Source organism: Lethenteron reissneri, chromosome 49, assembly GCF_015708825.2.
Source record: "Lethenteron reissneri isolate LAM-NWPU_2019-01 chromosome 49, ASM1570882v1, whole genome shotgun sequence".
NCBI classification, from domain to species: Eukaryota; Metazoa; Chordata; class Hyperoartia; order Petromyzontiformes; family Petromyzontidae; genus Lethenteron; species Lethenteron reissneri.
The window spans coordinates 10142629-10157238 of record NC_083827.1 but is presented as its reverse complement, the minus strand read 5'-3'; the positions used below and the strand labels follow the sequence as shown (position 1 = coordinate 10157238).

Here is a 14610-nt window from a genome sequence, read left to right as displayed (position 1 = left end):
GCACGGTTGGCTACGTATGGTGCAAAAGAAGTTAGACACATCTCCAAGATGCCTTCGAGTGACCTCTGCTTCCCAGAGTAGGGGACAGCACTTCCCAATCTGCCGTGCCACAGAAGTGTTGGTGACAAAGCAAAATGTTCAATTCTCAACGCTGGAATTTAGTGACGTTTAAGCACAGAACCATATTTCTTCCGTTTTTGTGCAGTCATTTACCATCAACTTCTTGAGTTCCTGGTTTAAGCACAGGTAAATCTCGATTCTTGGTGCCAGTTGAGTGGTCTCACCACTTAGCCACCTGACTAGGTGACACCTATTTTTATGTTTTGCATAAAGTGTTGCATGTCATTCAAACCGACACTCGAGGATTGTGGGAAAGGTTTTGAGTTATGACTACATACGTATTTGGCATGGGAGATGCTTCAGTGGAATTGTGGTCGTTCCCACGACCACAATTGCGGCTGGAAATACCCCCCCCCCCCACCCATTCCTGCCACAATAGATTGTTTTTCGTACATTGGGTTTAAAAATCTAAATTCGCTGTCCATCTGCCACAACAAAGGTGTAGGGAGATTCAATGGTATCTGTTTTGTTTCACTGGCCAAGGCCTATGATACGCTAAACAGGCCAGACCTTTGGTTTCGTCTTCGTGCTTTAGGGGGGATCTCTGACCCTCTGCTCGCAATCATTAAGGACCTTTATGATGGTGAGCAGGCCCAGGTAAAGCTACGTGACAGTCAAGAGCCATCTCCTTTTCACCTTTGGGTGCGACAGGGATGTCATCTGGCTCTTACACTACTAACATTTTTTGATAATATAGTTTGAGAAGCTTTCCATTGTCCGTATTGAATGTATTGAAATCTGGTACAAATGCAATGGGAGACTGGTCGATGCCCAGATGTGGTCAAGAGAGGGCTCCTTATTGGTCAACCATGTTTTAAATGCTGATCTGGTGGTTGCTGCTCACTGAAGAGTTGGAGAGACTCCTGCTGAACCTGGAGAATGGCACGAAGAGGTGAGGCCTAATCATCATTGAGTGATGGGGCAGTTGTAGAGTGGAGGAGCTCCCATATCTGAGCAATGTAATTATGACCAGCTCTGGTTTGGCAGCAGAGGTCTTACTCAGAATCATTCAAGCAGTATTATCTTTCAGCGGCTGAATAACGCTACATGAAAGCTACCTGGCCTGTCGCTCCACACGATGCTTCGGGGCTTCTTGGTCACAGCTATGCCCACGTGGACTCCTTCAAAGGACATCTGCACCAGTTTGAATCGTACAGCCTGGCCTGCTGACGATCCATCCTCGATTTACCTAGATTGGATTGTGTGATGGGCTCACAAATCAGTCCCAACCGTAAGCTGTGCCATGTGATGCTGCGTTGGCTGGGGCATGTCACCTGCATGCCTATCCACCGCGTGCACAATCAGCTTCTGTTTGGCTTGATTAGAGGGGATTAAATGGGCTTGACATGGCCTACAGAAGAGATGTGGTGCAAGAGGATGTGAATCTCGACTTGCCAATGACCCGCGGTGGAGAGAACGCTCGTGCACGACGCTATTGGGCAGTTGGAGATGGTCACCCTCCAACAACAGCACAGCGGATGGACGAAGCTCGCAAGCAACGAGTGGAATGCCTGGCAGCGAAAACGCATTCAGTTAGCACACTGGATAGAACCAATGGTGCGTCTGTCGGCCTTCTCATTCAGTTTACCCGTAATACCCGAGTCAGTCCCGTGACCTGCCAGCGAGCTTTTGACCCTCCACGTGGCCTTTGGACCTCGCCTGTCACAAGCGCCGAGGTGACTTCTCCCCCACTTAGTGGCGAATGGCGATTGGGTATGTATTGCAAGTTGATTGCACAATTGTATTATCCTGAAAAGTAGGAAACGTGTTTTTTCAAAGTGTATACACTTAATTGTATGCATGTGTGTTGAACTTCTTACGCACCGTACGTAGCTAACCGTGTTAATCGAAGGTGCAGGGGAAGGATAACAAACTTAACACAAAACGCAGTTCTAAAGGAATAGGTTTTCATTTTAGATTTAAAAGTGCATAGCTCCAGTGGCGTTTTAATTTTGGAAGGAAGAGCGTTCCAGATAGCCGCAGAAGCGGCCGGTGACAATCCAGCGCAATACTTGCTTCCAAATCCATGCTAACCACAAGAAGCTAATTAATGTTGAAATCTACATTTGGTGTGCCTATTTTTATGACCCCCAGTGACAACACCTACTCGGCTGTCGAGGATTTCGTCTTCACGTGTCGGTGTTGGATGTGGCAGGACTTTGCGCCTCGTTTATTATACTCCTCTGGATTGACCGATGTCTGCCACTTCACCCCGTGCACCTTGATCTGTTCTCGATACGAGGCTGAGAAGGGAGGACTGGAGTAACGATCTCGAGTATCCGGCACTCAATTCGAGACGGTGCCTCGCTGCTTCCTGCATCGCCACCTCGCTCTCGACCTGCCCCCTGCCCACTCCCGCACCACCTGCCACCATGGCTTCCCTAGGCAGGCAGCACGAGCAGGAGTGTCCGGATCCCGTGGAGCTGTCGGTGCAGGGTGAGTGCAGGCCTCGGCGGTCCTTTCACAGATGTGTGTCTGTGTGTGTGTGCCACCACCCTTCTTGAAGGCATCGGAACTACAGGTAGCCTCATCATGAGACCTCGTTTCTCGTAAAAGGTTTAAGTTAGTATTTTAACATCTTAACACCTGTTTTGTTCCATTATTGGAACCTCATTTGCCAGTAAAAAATATGATAATTGTTTTTATTTTATTTTTTTTCCTATCTGGCAACAAAACTGACACCTATTTTTGTTGCCAGAAAAAAGGGGAAACCCCGTTCTCATACAGGTAGTCTCCTGCAAGCGTACTCCAGCAAGAGTACGCTTGCGTACTCGTGACTAGTTCTAACTCGCCATGTACACTGGTGCGATACCCCGACTCGGTTCGCAATGTTTACCCACCAGCTACCTGGTTCGTTGGTCGCGTAACACACAGACGCGGCGTCCGTGGTGTGAGGGTTGCTAGATGTTTGCCTCTCATCTCCTGGCGCGGTCGTTGAAGCAGTGGGACGATTCTCGTGGACCCTGCCCCAGCAGCATACGTGGGCACAACAGTCGATCTGCGGCAGGTCGACTTTGGTGCGGGGTGAGGGGGTCAAGTGTGGGTATGCCCGCCTCTTTCAAGACGTCTGGTGAGCGTGGAGGTCGAGCGTTCAAGTGAATTTTGTGTAACCACACGAGAGCTCCAGAGACCACGTGGGTCTCCAAAAACGTAGACCAAATGCCCTTCAGAGCTCCCGCCGGTCGAAGCTCTTCCGTCCGCAGAGAGCCGAGGGAGCGAACGAGTGGCACGGAGCAGGGCTGCACCCACTTGGGAGCAGGTGAACCTTGAGTCGTCGTCGTCGTTGGTTCCTTCGCGGGTTGCAATCGGCGACTCCAGCAGTAGCGAGCCTGCTCGTGCTGCTAAGTCAGTCGCCGGCAGAGTTGCGGTGATTGAATGCAGTTATTGTGTTTGTTCCGTTGAGTTAAAGGCGCTTCGCACCGTACGTAGCCAACCGTGCTAATGGGAGGTGCGGAGGAACGACAAGAAACCAAACACGACCCGTGTTACATACTAAAAGAAAGTATGTAATCGGCGACGTTCCGCACAATGCCCCTTCTTCATAGCAGAGAGAGAGAGATATGCTATGAAGGTACATTTTCCCAACATTTGTCTGTCGAGGACAATCATTAACACGTGTGTATGGGCGTGTGCATTATTTGCGCCTGTGCACCACTGCCGACTCAGCATCACCCAAAATCAATTGGCCCCCTTACACAGTGCGGCCGCGCCACTCGCCCCCCCCCCCCCCCACAATGGGGACCGCCTCTGGTTTGCAGGCATGGAGTGCGAGGTGGGCCCTCCATCTGACAGGCCACGTGTCTGCACCGTGTAGGCTCCGTGCCCGGGTGGCTTCGTGGCTGTCTCATCCGCAACGGCCCCGGCCGCCACTGCGTGGGGCCCTCCTGCTACCAGCACTGGTTCGACGGCCTGGCGCTCCTGCGAAAGTTTCGCTTCTGCGACGGTGAGTCGAGTGGTGGTGGTGGGTGGTGGTGGTGGTGGGTGGCGGTGGTGGTCACTGCAGGGCTCAGGTCGGAGGTTGGCTGGGTGGGTGGGGACGCAATCGGGCTCAAGTTACAGAAGTCATCACGGCCAGAGCTCCAGAGGCTTTAGGCAATTGGGCACTGATCTCAAAGGTCCACTTTGCGAGACATCTGTGAGAAAAAAGAGCTTAATAGATTATCGGATTCCTCCACGATAAATATTCTGATCTCGCGAGCACACACAGATCCCAGAAAAAATCGAAAATACTGCAAAGTCATCAATTATAATGAAAAGGAAAAATTTCCATCGTGAAAATTACTCAAATTACTTTTCCACCGTGCATAGTACAATCCAATTTCAGAAACAATACAGATGCCTATGGGTTTATTGCACTAATATGTAAACATGAATATGTTTTAAGGACAATTACAAGCGAAGTAATCGTAAAAAGTCAACAGCTCAGCCTCAAATTTTGAGTTAGAAGAGAGAGAGTCACCAGGGACAGAATTAAAATATTTACACTGGAGGAATCCGATGAGCTAATCAAGCAATGTTTCACACATTCCCAGTAGTTTGAAGCGATGGAACACCACGTGCTAGGGGCATTAAGATAGCGTGAGTGAGACCCACGTGGGGTTTGTGTCCTCGGTGCAGTGCACTTCAGTGGTGTGGCGCGTCTGATCTCAAAGGCTTTGTTCTGAATACTCGCTGTGGATAGGGTTAGGGACCGAGTTGTTTGTGTGCGTTAAAGATGAACTTGGCCCAATGGATATGCCAAAAGACAAAACTAGGTGTCACCTTACAACCGTTCTGTCACCTGTACCACCCGTGCCACCTCATGTCCCTCCCGTGTCACGTGTGCCACCCGTGTCACCTGTGCCACCCGTGTCACCTGTGCCACCCGTGCCATCTCATGTCCCTCCCGTGTCATGTGTGCCACCCGTGTCACCTGTGCCACCCGTGTCACCTGTGCCACCCGTGCCATCTCATGTCCCTCCCGTGTCATGTGTGCCATCCGTGTCACGTGTGCCACCTCCTTCACATGTGCCACCTCCTTTTGTGCCATCTGTCCCACCCGTGTCACCTGTGCCACCCGTGTCACGTGTGCCACCCGTGTCACCCGTGCCACCTCCTCTTGTGCTACCCGTGCCACCCGTGTCACCCGTGCCACCTCATGTCCCACCCATGTTACGTGTGCCACCCGTGTGACGTGTGCCACCTCCTTCACATGTGCCACGTGCTGTGCCGCGTGCGTGACGCGCGCAGGCCGCGTGTGGTTCTCGAGCCGCTACCTGCAGAGCGACACCTACAAGAAGAACGTGGCGGCCAATCGCATTGTGGTGCCGGAGTTCGGCACCAGGGTGGAGCTCGACCCCAGCCTGGGCCTCCTGGAGAAGTACTTCGCACACCCCGGAGGCGGTGGCGTGGCACAGCGATTGTCGCAGAGGGTCACGGCTCGAACCGTTGCTGGGCCCTCTCCCAGATCGACTCAGCCTTAACAGAGTTCCGGGTGCAAGGTGTATACATCAGCACTGGGGTGACAAAGGTGGCTGGGCATGCTGCTGGCCTCCTGCGCTGCCTTTATAGGTGCTCGCAAACAGCACTTGCCCCATCTCCCTGCGCAGGCAACACGGGGGGGGGGGGGGGGGGATATCTTTGTCTCTGCTGCGTGTGTGAGATGACGTAACGTTGAATGTCTCGATTTGGCCAGGTCGATGACCTATCTCAGGAACATCGTGCCCGACAACACGGACAACTGTCTCATCAACGTGGTGCGGTACGGGCAGGACGTGTACGCGTGCACCGAGACGACGGTCATGCGGCGCCTCGACCCCGACACCCTCGACACCCTGGACAAGGTCCGCATCCTCACCTGGGTCCTGGCCCAGGTGCTGGCTCAGGTCTCGTTCCGTGTCCTGAGAAACGTGAGGTTGGGGGGGGGGGTCGCGTAGAGAGACCCTGGCGTTCGTCAGTGCACACGTTGTCACCATGGCCTTTCATAAAATACAATATATCACATTTCCGGCAGGCTCAACCAGCACGTGGTGAGCTGGCAGCCAACTCCTGTCAGCCACGCCTACTCCACCACTAACCCCGCCCACTGCACGGCTAACACCGCCCACTATGTATGTAGCTCCTCCCACTGCACGGCTAACACCGCCCACTATGTATGTAGCTCCTCCCACTGCACGGCTAACACCGCCCACTGTTTATGTAGCTCCTCTCACTGCACGGCTAACACCGCCCACTGTTTATGTAGCTCCTCCCACTGCATGGCTAACACCGCCCACTATGTATGTAGCTCCGCCCACTGCACGGCTAACACCGCCCACTGTTTATGTAGCTCATCTCACTGCACGGCTAACACCGCCCACTGTTTATGTAGCTCCTCTCACTGCACAGCTAACACCGCCCACTGTTTATGTAGCTCCTCCCACTGCATGGCTAACACCGCCCACTATGTATGTAGCTCCTCCCACTGCACGGGTAGCCCCACCCACTGTTAATGTAGCTCCTCCCACTGCATGGCTAACACCGCCCACTGTTTAGGTAGCTTCTCCCACTGCACGGCTAACACCGCCCACTATGTATGTAGCTCCTCCCACTGCACGGGTAGCCCCACCCACTGTTTAGGTAGCCCCGCCCATTATTCAATCGGCCCCGTCCCTCTGTCAGCATCATGAGCTGAACACGAGGCCAGAGCATTTAAAACCGATTCATGGAATCTCGATTTTCACAAAAAAATCCAGGATGGAAGGGGGGGACACCAGACTTTCTGACACCACGGGGACAGTCCCTGGCCAAACCAGGATGTTGATAAAGGTGCAGCCCTGCAATTTCATACGTCTTAGAAGAGTTGTCAGAACCCACATTTTAACCCAGAACACGCGGCTTGCCAATCGACTCTGTCAATCCAGCAGTATCAATGAGGGGGGGGGGGGGCATTTAAGAAACTTGTCCCATTGTTTACAACTGCCGTGCCAGGTGATTGAACCGGCGACCTCGAGATTGCAGGTCCAATGTGCTAACCACTACACCACTGCGGCGTCCACGGGTGTTGGGGTGGTCACCTAACCAGAGGTGTTGGGGTGGTCACCTAACCAGAGGTGTTGGGGTGGTCACATGACCAGGGGTGTTGAGGGTGGTCACCTAACCAGAGGTGTTGGAGTGGTCACGTGACCTGGGATGTTGGGTGGTGGTCACCTAACTAGGGGTGTTGGGGTGGTCACCTGACCAGAGGTGTTGGGAGAGGTCACATGACCAACCTCGCGGCTGCCTCGACCCAGGTGGACATGGCCAAGTTCCTGACCGCGACCCTGATGAGCGCTCACCCGCACTACGAGGCGGACGGCTCCATCGTCAACATCTGCACGGCCATTGCCGACAAGGGCAAGACCAAGTACTGCCTCTTCACCGTGCCGCCCACTCTGCCCGGTGCGGGGACACGGGGACACGGAGACTCGGGGTCAAGGGGAACACGGACGATATGGGAACACGGGGGAATGGGGACTCCATGAGATACCGGGAGACAAAAGGCATGGGGGAGTGGAGGCATGGGGTACCAGACGGGTTCAGTTGAACAGGGAACATGGGCACAAAGGGGTATGGGTGGAATGGGAGCACTGGCGGTCAGGGAAACACAGGGGCACGGGGCACCAATCTGAGGTTTAGAGGTAACTAAGTGGACGCTTCTATCTTAAACGGTCGACACCCGTCTCCCATGAACCCACGTGTCGCTATGTCCCCGTGTCTCTCTCGCTCTCCATGTCTTCTCTGACCCCACCATATCTCCCGTGATCTCGTGTTTCCCCTTTGTCCCTATGTCAACTCCCTTGTCACGCCTCGCCTTCCCGTGGCTCTTCCCACATCTCCCAGTGTCTCTCCGCGCCGCTCCCCGTGTTTCTCCCTGCACCTCCCCGTGTCTCTCTCCCATTGTCTCTCCAATTGTCTATCCCCTTGGCCATCCCCGTGTCTCTCTCCTATGTCTCTCCCATTGTCTCCCACCCCCCTTGTCTTCCCTTGTCTCTTCCCTTATCTCTCCCTGTGTCTCCTCTCCCCCGTACCTCCTCTCACCCGTGTCTCTCTCCCCGTGTCTCTCTCCCCGTGTCTCTCTCCCATTGCCTCTCCCCCGTGTCTCTCCCATTGTCTCCCACCCCCCTTGTCTTCCCGTGTCTCTTCCCTTATCTCTCCCTGTGTCTCTCCCCCGTGCCTCCTCTCCCCCGTGCCTCCCCGGGCAGGCAACGAGCCGTGCGCGGGGCTGCGCGGCGCCCGCCACGTGCTCTCGGTGCCGTCCCGGCAGCGCCTGAGCCCCAGCTACGTGCACAGCTTCGGGCTGAGCGCGCGCCGCGCCGTGCTGCTCGAGACGCCGCACGTGATGGACGTGACGCGCATTCTCTCCGCCTACGTGCGCGGCGCGTGCATGGCAAGCTGCCTCTCCTTCCAGCCGGACGGCAAGGTACGAGTTGAGCACCGGCAGCTACACCAGCAGCAGTACATCCCCGTCAACCCCTAATCAGCGCCCTGCCTTGTTAGTCACGCCGTGTCCTTATACAACTCAAAGTTCATCCTGCAAAGTCCCATCACAAGGGAGAAACACTACACTACTATACACTACTCTATACACTACTCTATACACTACACTATACTACTATACACTACTCTATACACTACTCTATACACTACTCTATACACTACACTATACTACTATACACTACTCTATACACTACTCTATACACTACACTACTATACACTACACTACTATACACTACTCTATACACTACTCTATACACTACACTATACTACTATACACTACTCTATACACTACCCTACTATACACTACACTACTATACACCACTATACACTACACTACTATATACTACTATACACTACTCTATACACTACTCTACTATACACTATACTATACACTACACAAAACACTACACTACTATACACTACACTACTATACACTACACAAAACACTACACTACTATACACTACACTACTATACACTACTATACACTACTCTATACACTACACTACTATACACTACACTGCTGTACACTACTCTATACACTACACTACTATACACTACACTACAATACACTACACTATACACTACACTATACACTACACTACTATACACTACACTACTATACACTATACTATACACTACACTATACACTATTATACACTACACAATACACTATACACTACACTACTATACACGACTATACACTACACTACTATACACTACTATATACCTGTCAACCCCTAATCAGTGCCCTACCTTGTTACACACCAGTTCAGACCGTATTGGTCACCCCGTGCCCCTTACAAATCTCAACGTTCATCCGACAAAGTCCATCACGAGGGGGAAACACAAACAAATAGACTAACTATGTTTGGCTGCCCGCACTGAAACGGCTGCAAACTCGATTTCCCTGCACAAGGATACGGGGTAAACCGTTGTGGGTTGACAGCTATGACAGCAGCAGTAGCAGCACCCAGCAATTCCACTGGCAGCAGCAGCAGCACCAACACTCGGATCGGATCGTCAATAGCGCTCGAAACAAATAGGAGCGGTAGCGTCAATAGTAGTAGCAGCAGCTGCAGCAGCAGCACCATCAGTAGCACCATCAGTAGCACCATCAGTAGCACCATCAGTAGCACCATCAGTAGCACCGGTCGTAGCAGCAGCTACATGAGTAGTAGCAGACTGTGCACCAGTAGTATCAGAACAGCAGCAGTTGCAAGCAATAACAGCAGACGTGTTTCAAGGGATTCAAACACATCTCTCTGCTAGCAATGAACATTATATATTAGGTAAAAGAAAAACACGAAATTTGAAAATATATACATTTTCACCGCTTTTAATCCGCTTGACGACCTGTAACGAACACAACTCGCCACCAAGGGGTTATGCTGCACTGCCGTCTACTGGCCAACACGCAGCCTCGCACGCACCAGGCGTTTGTGTGTTTGTGCGTGTTTGTGTGTGTGTGTATGTGCTGTGTGTGTGTTGTGTGTTTGTGCGTTGTGCGTGTGTTTGTGTTGTGCGTGTGTTTGTTGTGTTGTGCGTGTTTGTGTTGTGTGTATTTGGTGTGTTTGTGTTGTGTGTGTTTGTTTGGTGTGTTTGTGTTGTGCGTGTTTGTATTGTGTGTGCGTGTGTTGTATTGTGCGTGTGTTTGTTGTGTTGTGCGTGTGTTTGCGCTTGAGAAGACTTTGGGTCAATGACTCTCCCCCCGTCGCAAGATCGTCGACATCGCTAACGTACAGAGACGCCCATTGCCGCAGACCTACATCCACGTGCTGGACCGCTCGGGGTCGGATCGCGGTGCCCAGGCACCCCAGTACTACGCGGGGCCCATGGTGGTCTACCACCACGCCAACGCCTACGAGGACGACGAGGGCCAAAACCTCGTGGTAGACGTGATGGCCTACAGCACGGATCAACTCTACTCCGCCTTCTTCTTCAGGGGGCCCAACGCAGTGGTCGGGAACACCGGGGGGCCCCCCATCTCCTCCAGGGGCTTGCGCTACGTGCTCCCGCTGGGCCCGCGACAGGTGAGGTCACGGGGCGGCAGGTGAGGTCACGGGACGGCAGGAGGACCCTCCTCGGGCGAGCGCCCAGGACAAGGGGTGGGCAAACGAAATAACAAGAAGGGGCATTTTAATTTTATTTTAGAATTTGGTTTAAGCTAAAAAAAAATCCCTCAATATTTCAAGAGCCACAATGCGGTACGTGGTGAATACGAGACGGTCGTCCTCAATAAACGACGTCACGAAGCAGTCCAGAAAGACTGCCAACCCCTGACCTAGGGCGCGGTCACCTCCTGGTCACAGCCCTGAGCCGGTGGTGGAAATTCCACATTTCTATGGCGGGAGAGAGTCTCTCAATAGGACAACCACTGATGACTTCCCCCACCGTGCTAGCATTAATAGGTACTCGCTCGCAGCACTTTCCCCAACAGTCTGTTGAGGCTATACGGGGCCGTCTTTGTTTTTATCTGTGTGTATCCGTAAGTGTGTATGTGTTTGTACGTGTATAATGTGCAGATCTTTTTGTGTCCGAATGTGTCTCTCTACGGGCTTGTGTTCGTCTGTGAATCTATGTCTGTTTATGAATCTATGTGTGCATCAATGTGCCTCTGTACCTATCGTTATGTATCTGCATCTTATGTTTCTGGATCTGTATAAACATCAGCACTGGGAGGACAAAGGTGGACAGGTGTAGTGCTGTAACTTTGTGTGCTGGCCTTTCATAGGCGCTTGCTGACAGCACTTTCTCTAACAGTCTGTATTAAGAGTATATGTGGGGATCTTTGTTGTGTAGATGTGTGTATCTGCAAGTTTGTGGGTTGGTGGTGTCAAGCGGTCGTTTTCTTTTGTTCTTCCGAGCACAGGGAGCGGAGCTGGGATCGAACCTGGTGACGATGAGCGGAACCACGGCCCAGGCGCTGCTGCAGAAGAAGGGAAAGATCGAATGCATCCCCGAGGAACTCTTCCCTGGCGAGTTCTCCGCTCTGCATCTCCAGCTCCACCCTCAATCTCACCGCAGTGCTGCGGTCACATCTGGGGTGGAGCACCCAGCCCCGAGCTCACTGCTACACCCAGTAGATTTCAAGATAAACAGCAGTCAGGGCGATTGGTGATCCAGCGCTCGATGATTCACTCCAATCACCCACTCACTTACTAGCGGTCAGTGGTCTTGTTGTTACTCCTCTATCACGACTAACATGGTTACTGTTCCCGTGAACTTCAGTCAAATGACTGTTTAGTCTCATCGACACTGATTTTAACCACCACATGACAGGTCGCTACAATTATCTTTCTGCGTCTGCCCTTGCACTTCTCAACTTTTCATTCCCTCCCGTTGACTTTGTTTCCCCAAGCTCTTGTAACATAGCTCAAAGAATCGTGTTAAATCTTCTATCTATTAGAACGTTAATAGTGCTCTGTTGCTGTTCCTTCCCAACTTCCTCGTTATCCCTCTCCTCTCTCTCCTGCAGACATTGACCTTCCCTGCATCAACCCCCGCTACCGTGGGAAGAAGTACCGGTACCTGTTCGCGATCCAGTTTGACGGCGGAATCACCAGCAAAAGAGTAAGGCGAGTGTGTGTGTGTGTGAGATCAAGTTCAGCAGCATGGCCAGTCATGTGAGTTCAGCAGCATGGAGTCGCACAGCGAGTTCAGCACCACGGACAGCGCTCGTGCATTGTGAATACTTCACACACACGCACAAGAAATACGTGTGTAAGCACATGCTCATATGTACAACGTTCACACGTGCACACGTACACCCGTAAATTGACGCAGACCCTTATTCTAGCCGACAACAGCTGTCGGGATAAGTGCCATTGGCGAGTCCTTGTTAAGGCCTGCACATGACACGAGGGGGTGGTGCGGCCAGCACCGCACCTTTGCCTCTCCAGTGCTGATGTTGATTTAGAAAGCTTGCAAAGTGAATCGTGGAGGGCTCGCTGGCACGAGGCTGCGGGACAGATGCGGGTGTCGTGGATTACTCAAGGTGATCGGTGGATGGGGACCGCCTGTGCTCCCCACTGGGAGCGGCACACACACGGACACACCGAGAGCAGGTGCTGTGCTCTGGTCGTCCCGCAGATGGTGAAGCTGGACCTGGAGACTCGCGAGACGCGGCTCTGGGAGGCGGACAACGGGTGGTGCGGGGAGCCCGTGTTCGTGGCCAGCCCCGACGCCTCAGCGGAGGATGACGGTCAGTGACGGCTCCTGCAGCCCCGCTACTGCTACTCGGCTCCATGTGTCCGCGCGTGTGGGCGTGACTGCGCTGGGGGTGCGGGTAAACACCTGTGTGTGAAAACACCTGTGTGTGACTGTGAGGCTGTGCTCTATACTCTTTGGTTTTTTCGGTACAGTCACGTAGGTAAAAAAAAAGTTTTTCAAAAACTTAAAATCTAGACTTAATACCCTCTACGTGACTTTACCGAAAAAACCAAAGCGTATGAATCCTTGCAGTCACGAAAACTTCAAATCTAGAATGTGTGGCTGTGTATGGGGAACGGTAGTGCAGTGGTTAGCGCACTGCGCCAGTAACCCCGTGGCCCCAGTCCAATGCTCTCTCATGACCAATAACAGTTGAATATTTGAACCGGTCCTAGATCACTCCTAGGTCGACGTGGCCTTAAATGACCACCTGGTGTGGTGTGAAAATGACACCATAGACCGGGTGTGGTGCTGGCCACCCACCTGCCCGTGTCCCGTGCCGACCTTAATAGTTGCTCTCCAACCTTACTTGTCCCAAGTCTGTTCAGGCGAAATGGGGGAAATGTCTTGGTGTGACTGTGCGTGTCTGTGTGGGTGAGTGGGTATAAACTAGCGTCGTTAAACGCAAAACCAGGAACCATTTTTAAGAATTGGTTATCGGTTCCGAAATTCAAGAACCGGTAACAGACTCCAAAGGAACCTTAATAACGAGTCCACCGACCGGCACTCGCAAATGTACAAACCGCACGGTAGCCCAAGTCACCACATAGTATATTTGCCCTCGCTTCTCAGTTCAGAAGCCTTAAATGTATCGCTCGTGCCACTGCTTGCGAAATAACCTCCAACAGAGGGAGCTAAAGAGGGCAAGTGGTCTTCTCTTACACTCTGACCAGATGTGTCGGAAGAGATGGGCCAGAACCAAACCTTACCGCCGCCAAGTGCGACCTGCCGATCGACTCACTGTTGGGCCCCTTCGTGCTCCTGCTGGGTAGACAGAGAGCAGGGGGGAGAGGGGATTTAAGAAACTTGCCCCGTTGTTTCAGAGTTGGAATCTAAACGACAGACCTCTGGATTGTAAGTTCAGTGTGCTCAACCATTTAGCACGCTGAACTTCCATCATTTTTCATTTGAAAAGCTGAAAATTCCATGTTTATTGCTCTCAACATTATTTGTGCTACTGCGTGGGTGTGTGGGCATACATCTCTGTGAATATGCGCGACCGTATGGACGTATACTTGTGTGAAACGTGCTGCTGTGGGCGAATGGAGGGTGTGTGATGGTAAGATGCCTCGCGATGGAGTGCTGCGACGTGCGTGTTCGGCCGTGCTGTTGCGTGATGGCGTAGTGTGCTGCTGCGGTGCGACGTTACGTGGTGACGGTGTGACGACGGCGGCGTGGCGTGAGAGTGTTGCGCCGTGGCCGAGGTGTGCCATGCCTTGCTGCGCGACGGTGCGATGCGATGGTGCGTGATGACGGTGCTGCGACGGTGTTGCAGGCGTGCTGCTGTGCGTGACGGCGTCGCACGACACTGCGCGGGGTGTGGACATCGTGGTGATCGACGCTCGCGAGATGAAGGAGCTGGGCCGCGCTCGCACCCCCTCCTTGCTGCCGATGGACATGCACGGCATCTTCATCCCCGACCACTCGGCCTAGCGACCACTCCTCCCCCTGCCTGCCTCGCTCAGTACGACTGCAGCACCAAGCAACAACCATTCGCTAGGCGGTACAATAATCTCAATGTAACGAACGACATTTAGCAAAACGGCCGACACGAATATGGTGGA

The 14610-nt window shown here is 52.7% G+C and overlaps 1 protein-coding gene across 2 annotated transcripts; it reads left to right on the top strand.

Moving 5' to 3' along the window:
• Positions 1-2367: 2367 nt before the first annotated feature.
• LOC133354821 (beta,beta-carotene 15,15'-dioxygenase-like) lies at positions 2368-14549 on the top strand. 2 transcript variants are annotated; one of them, XM_061571966.1, is made up of 11 exons: positions 2368-2556; positions 3935-4063; positions 5350-5479; positions 5795-5942; positions 7371-7518; positions 8322-8539; positions 10378-10647; positions 11487-11592; positions 12093-12187; positions 12707-12818; positions 14322-14549. In XM_061571966.1, the coding sequence occupies exons 1-11, from the start codon at positions 2493-2495 to the stop codon at positions 14477-14479; spliced, it is 1578 nt and encodes a 525-aa protein (XP_061427950.1). In that variant the 5' UTR covers positions 2368-2492; the 3' UTR covers positions 14480-14549. The 2 variants fall into 2 exon arrangements, with proteins under 2 accessions (XP_061427950.1, XP_061427951.1); XM_061571967.1 differs by lacking the exon at positions 14322-14549 and having other exon boundaries at positions 12093-12192.
• Positions 14550-14610: the final 61 nt, after the last annotated feature.

What these genes read in the sequence shown, in the direction of transcription:
- LOC133354821 (XM_061571966.1), top strand. Translation starts at nt 2,493, where the DNA reads ATGGCTTCCCTAGGCAGGCAGCACGAGCAGGAGTGTCCGGATCCCGTG. An exon ending in CCCCGAGGAACTCTTCCCTG is followed by an intron (nt 11,593 to 12,092) that starts GCGAGTTCTCCG and finishes TCTCTCCTGCAG; the next exon opens with ACATTGACCTTCCCTGCATC. An exon ending in CGCCTCAGCGGAGGATGACG is followed by an intron (nt 12,819 to 14,321) that starts GTCAGTGACGGC and finishes ACGGTGTTGCAG; the next exon opens with GCGTGCTGCTGTGCGTGACG.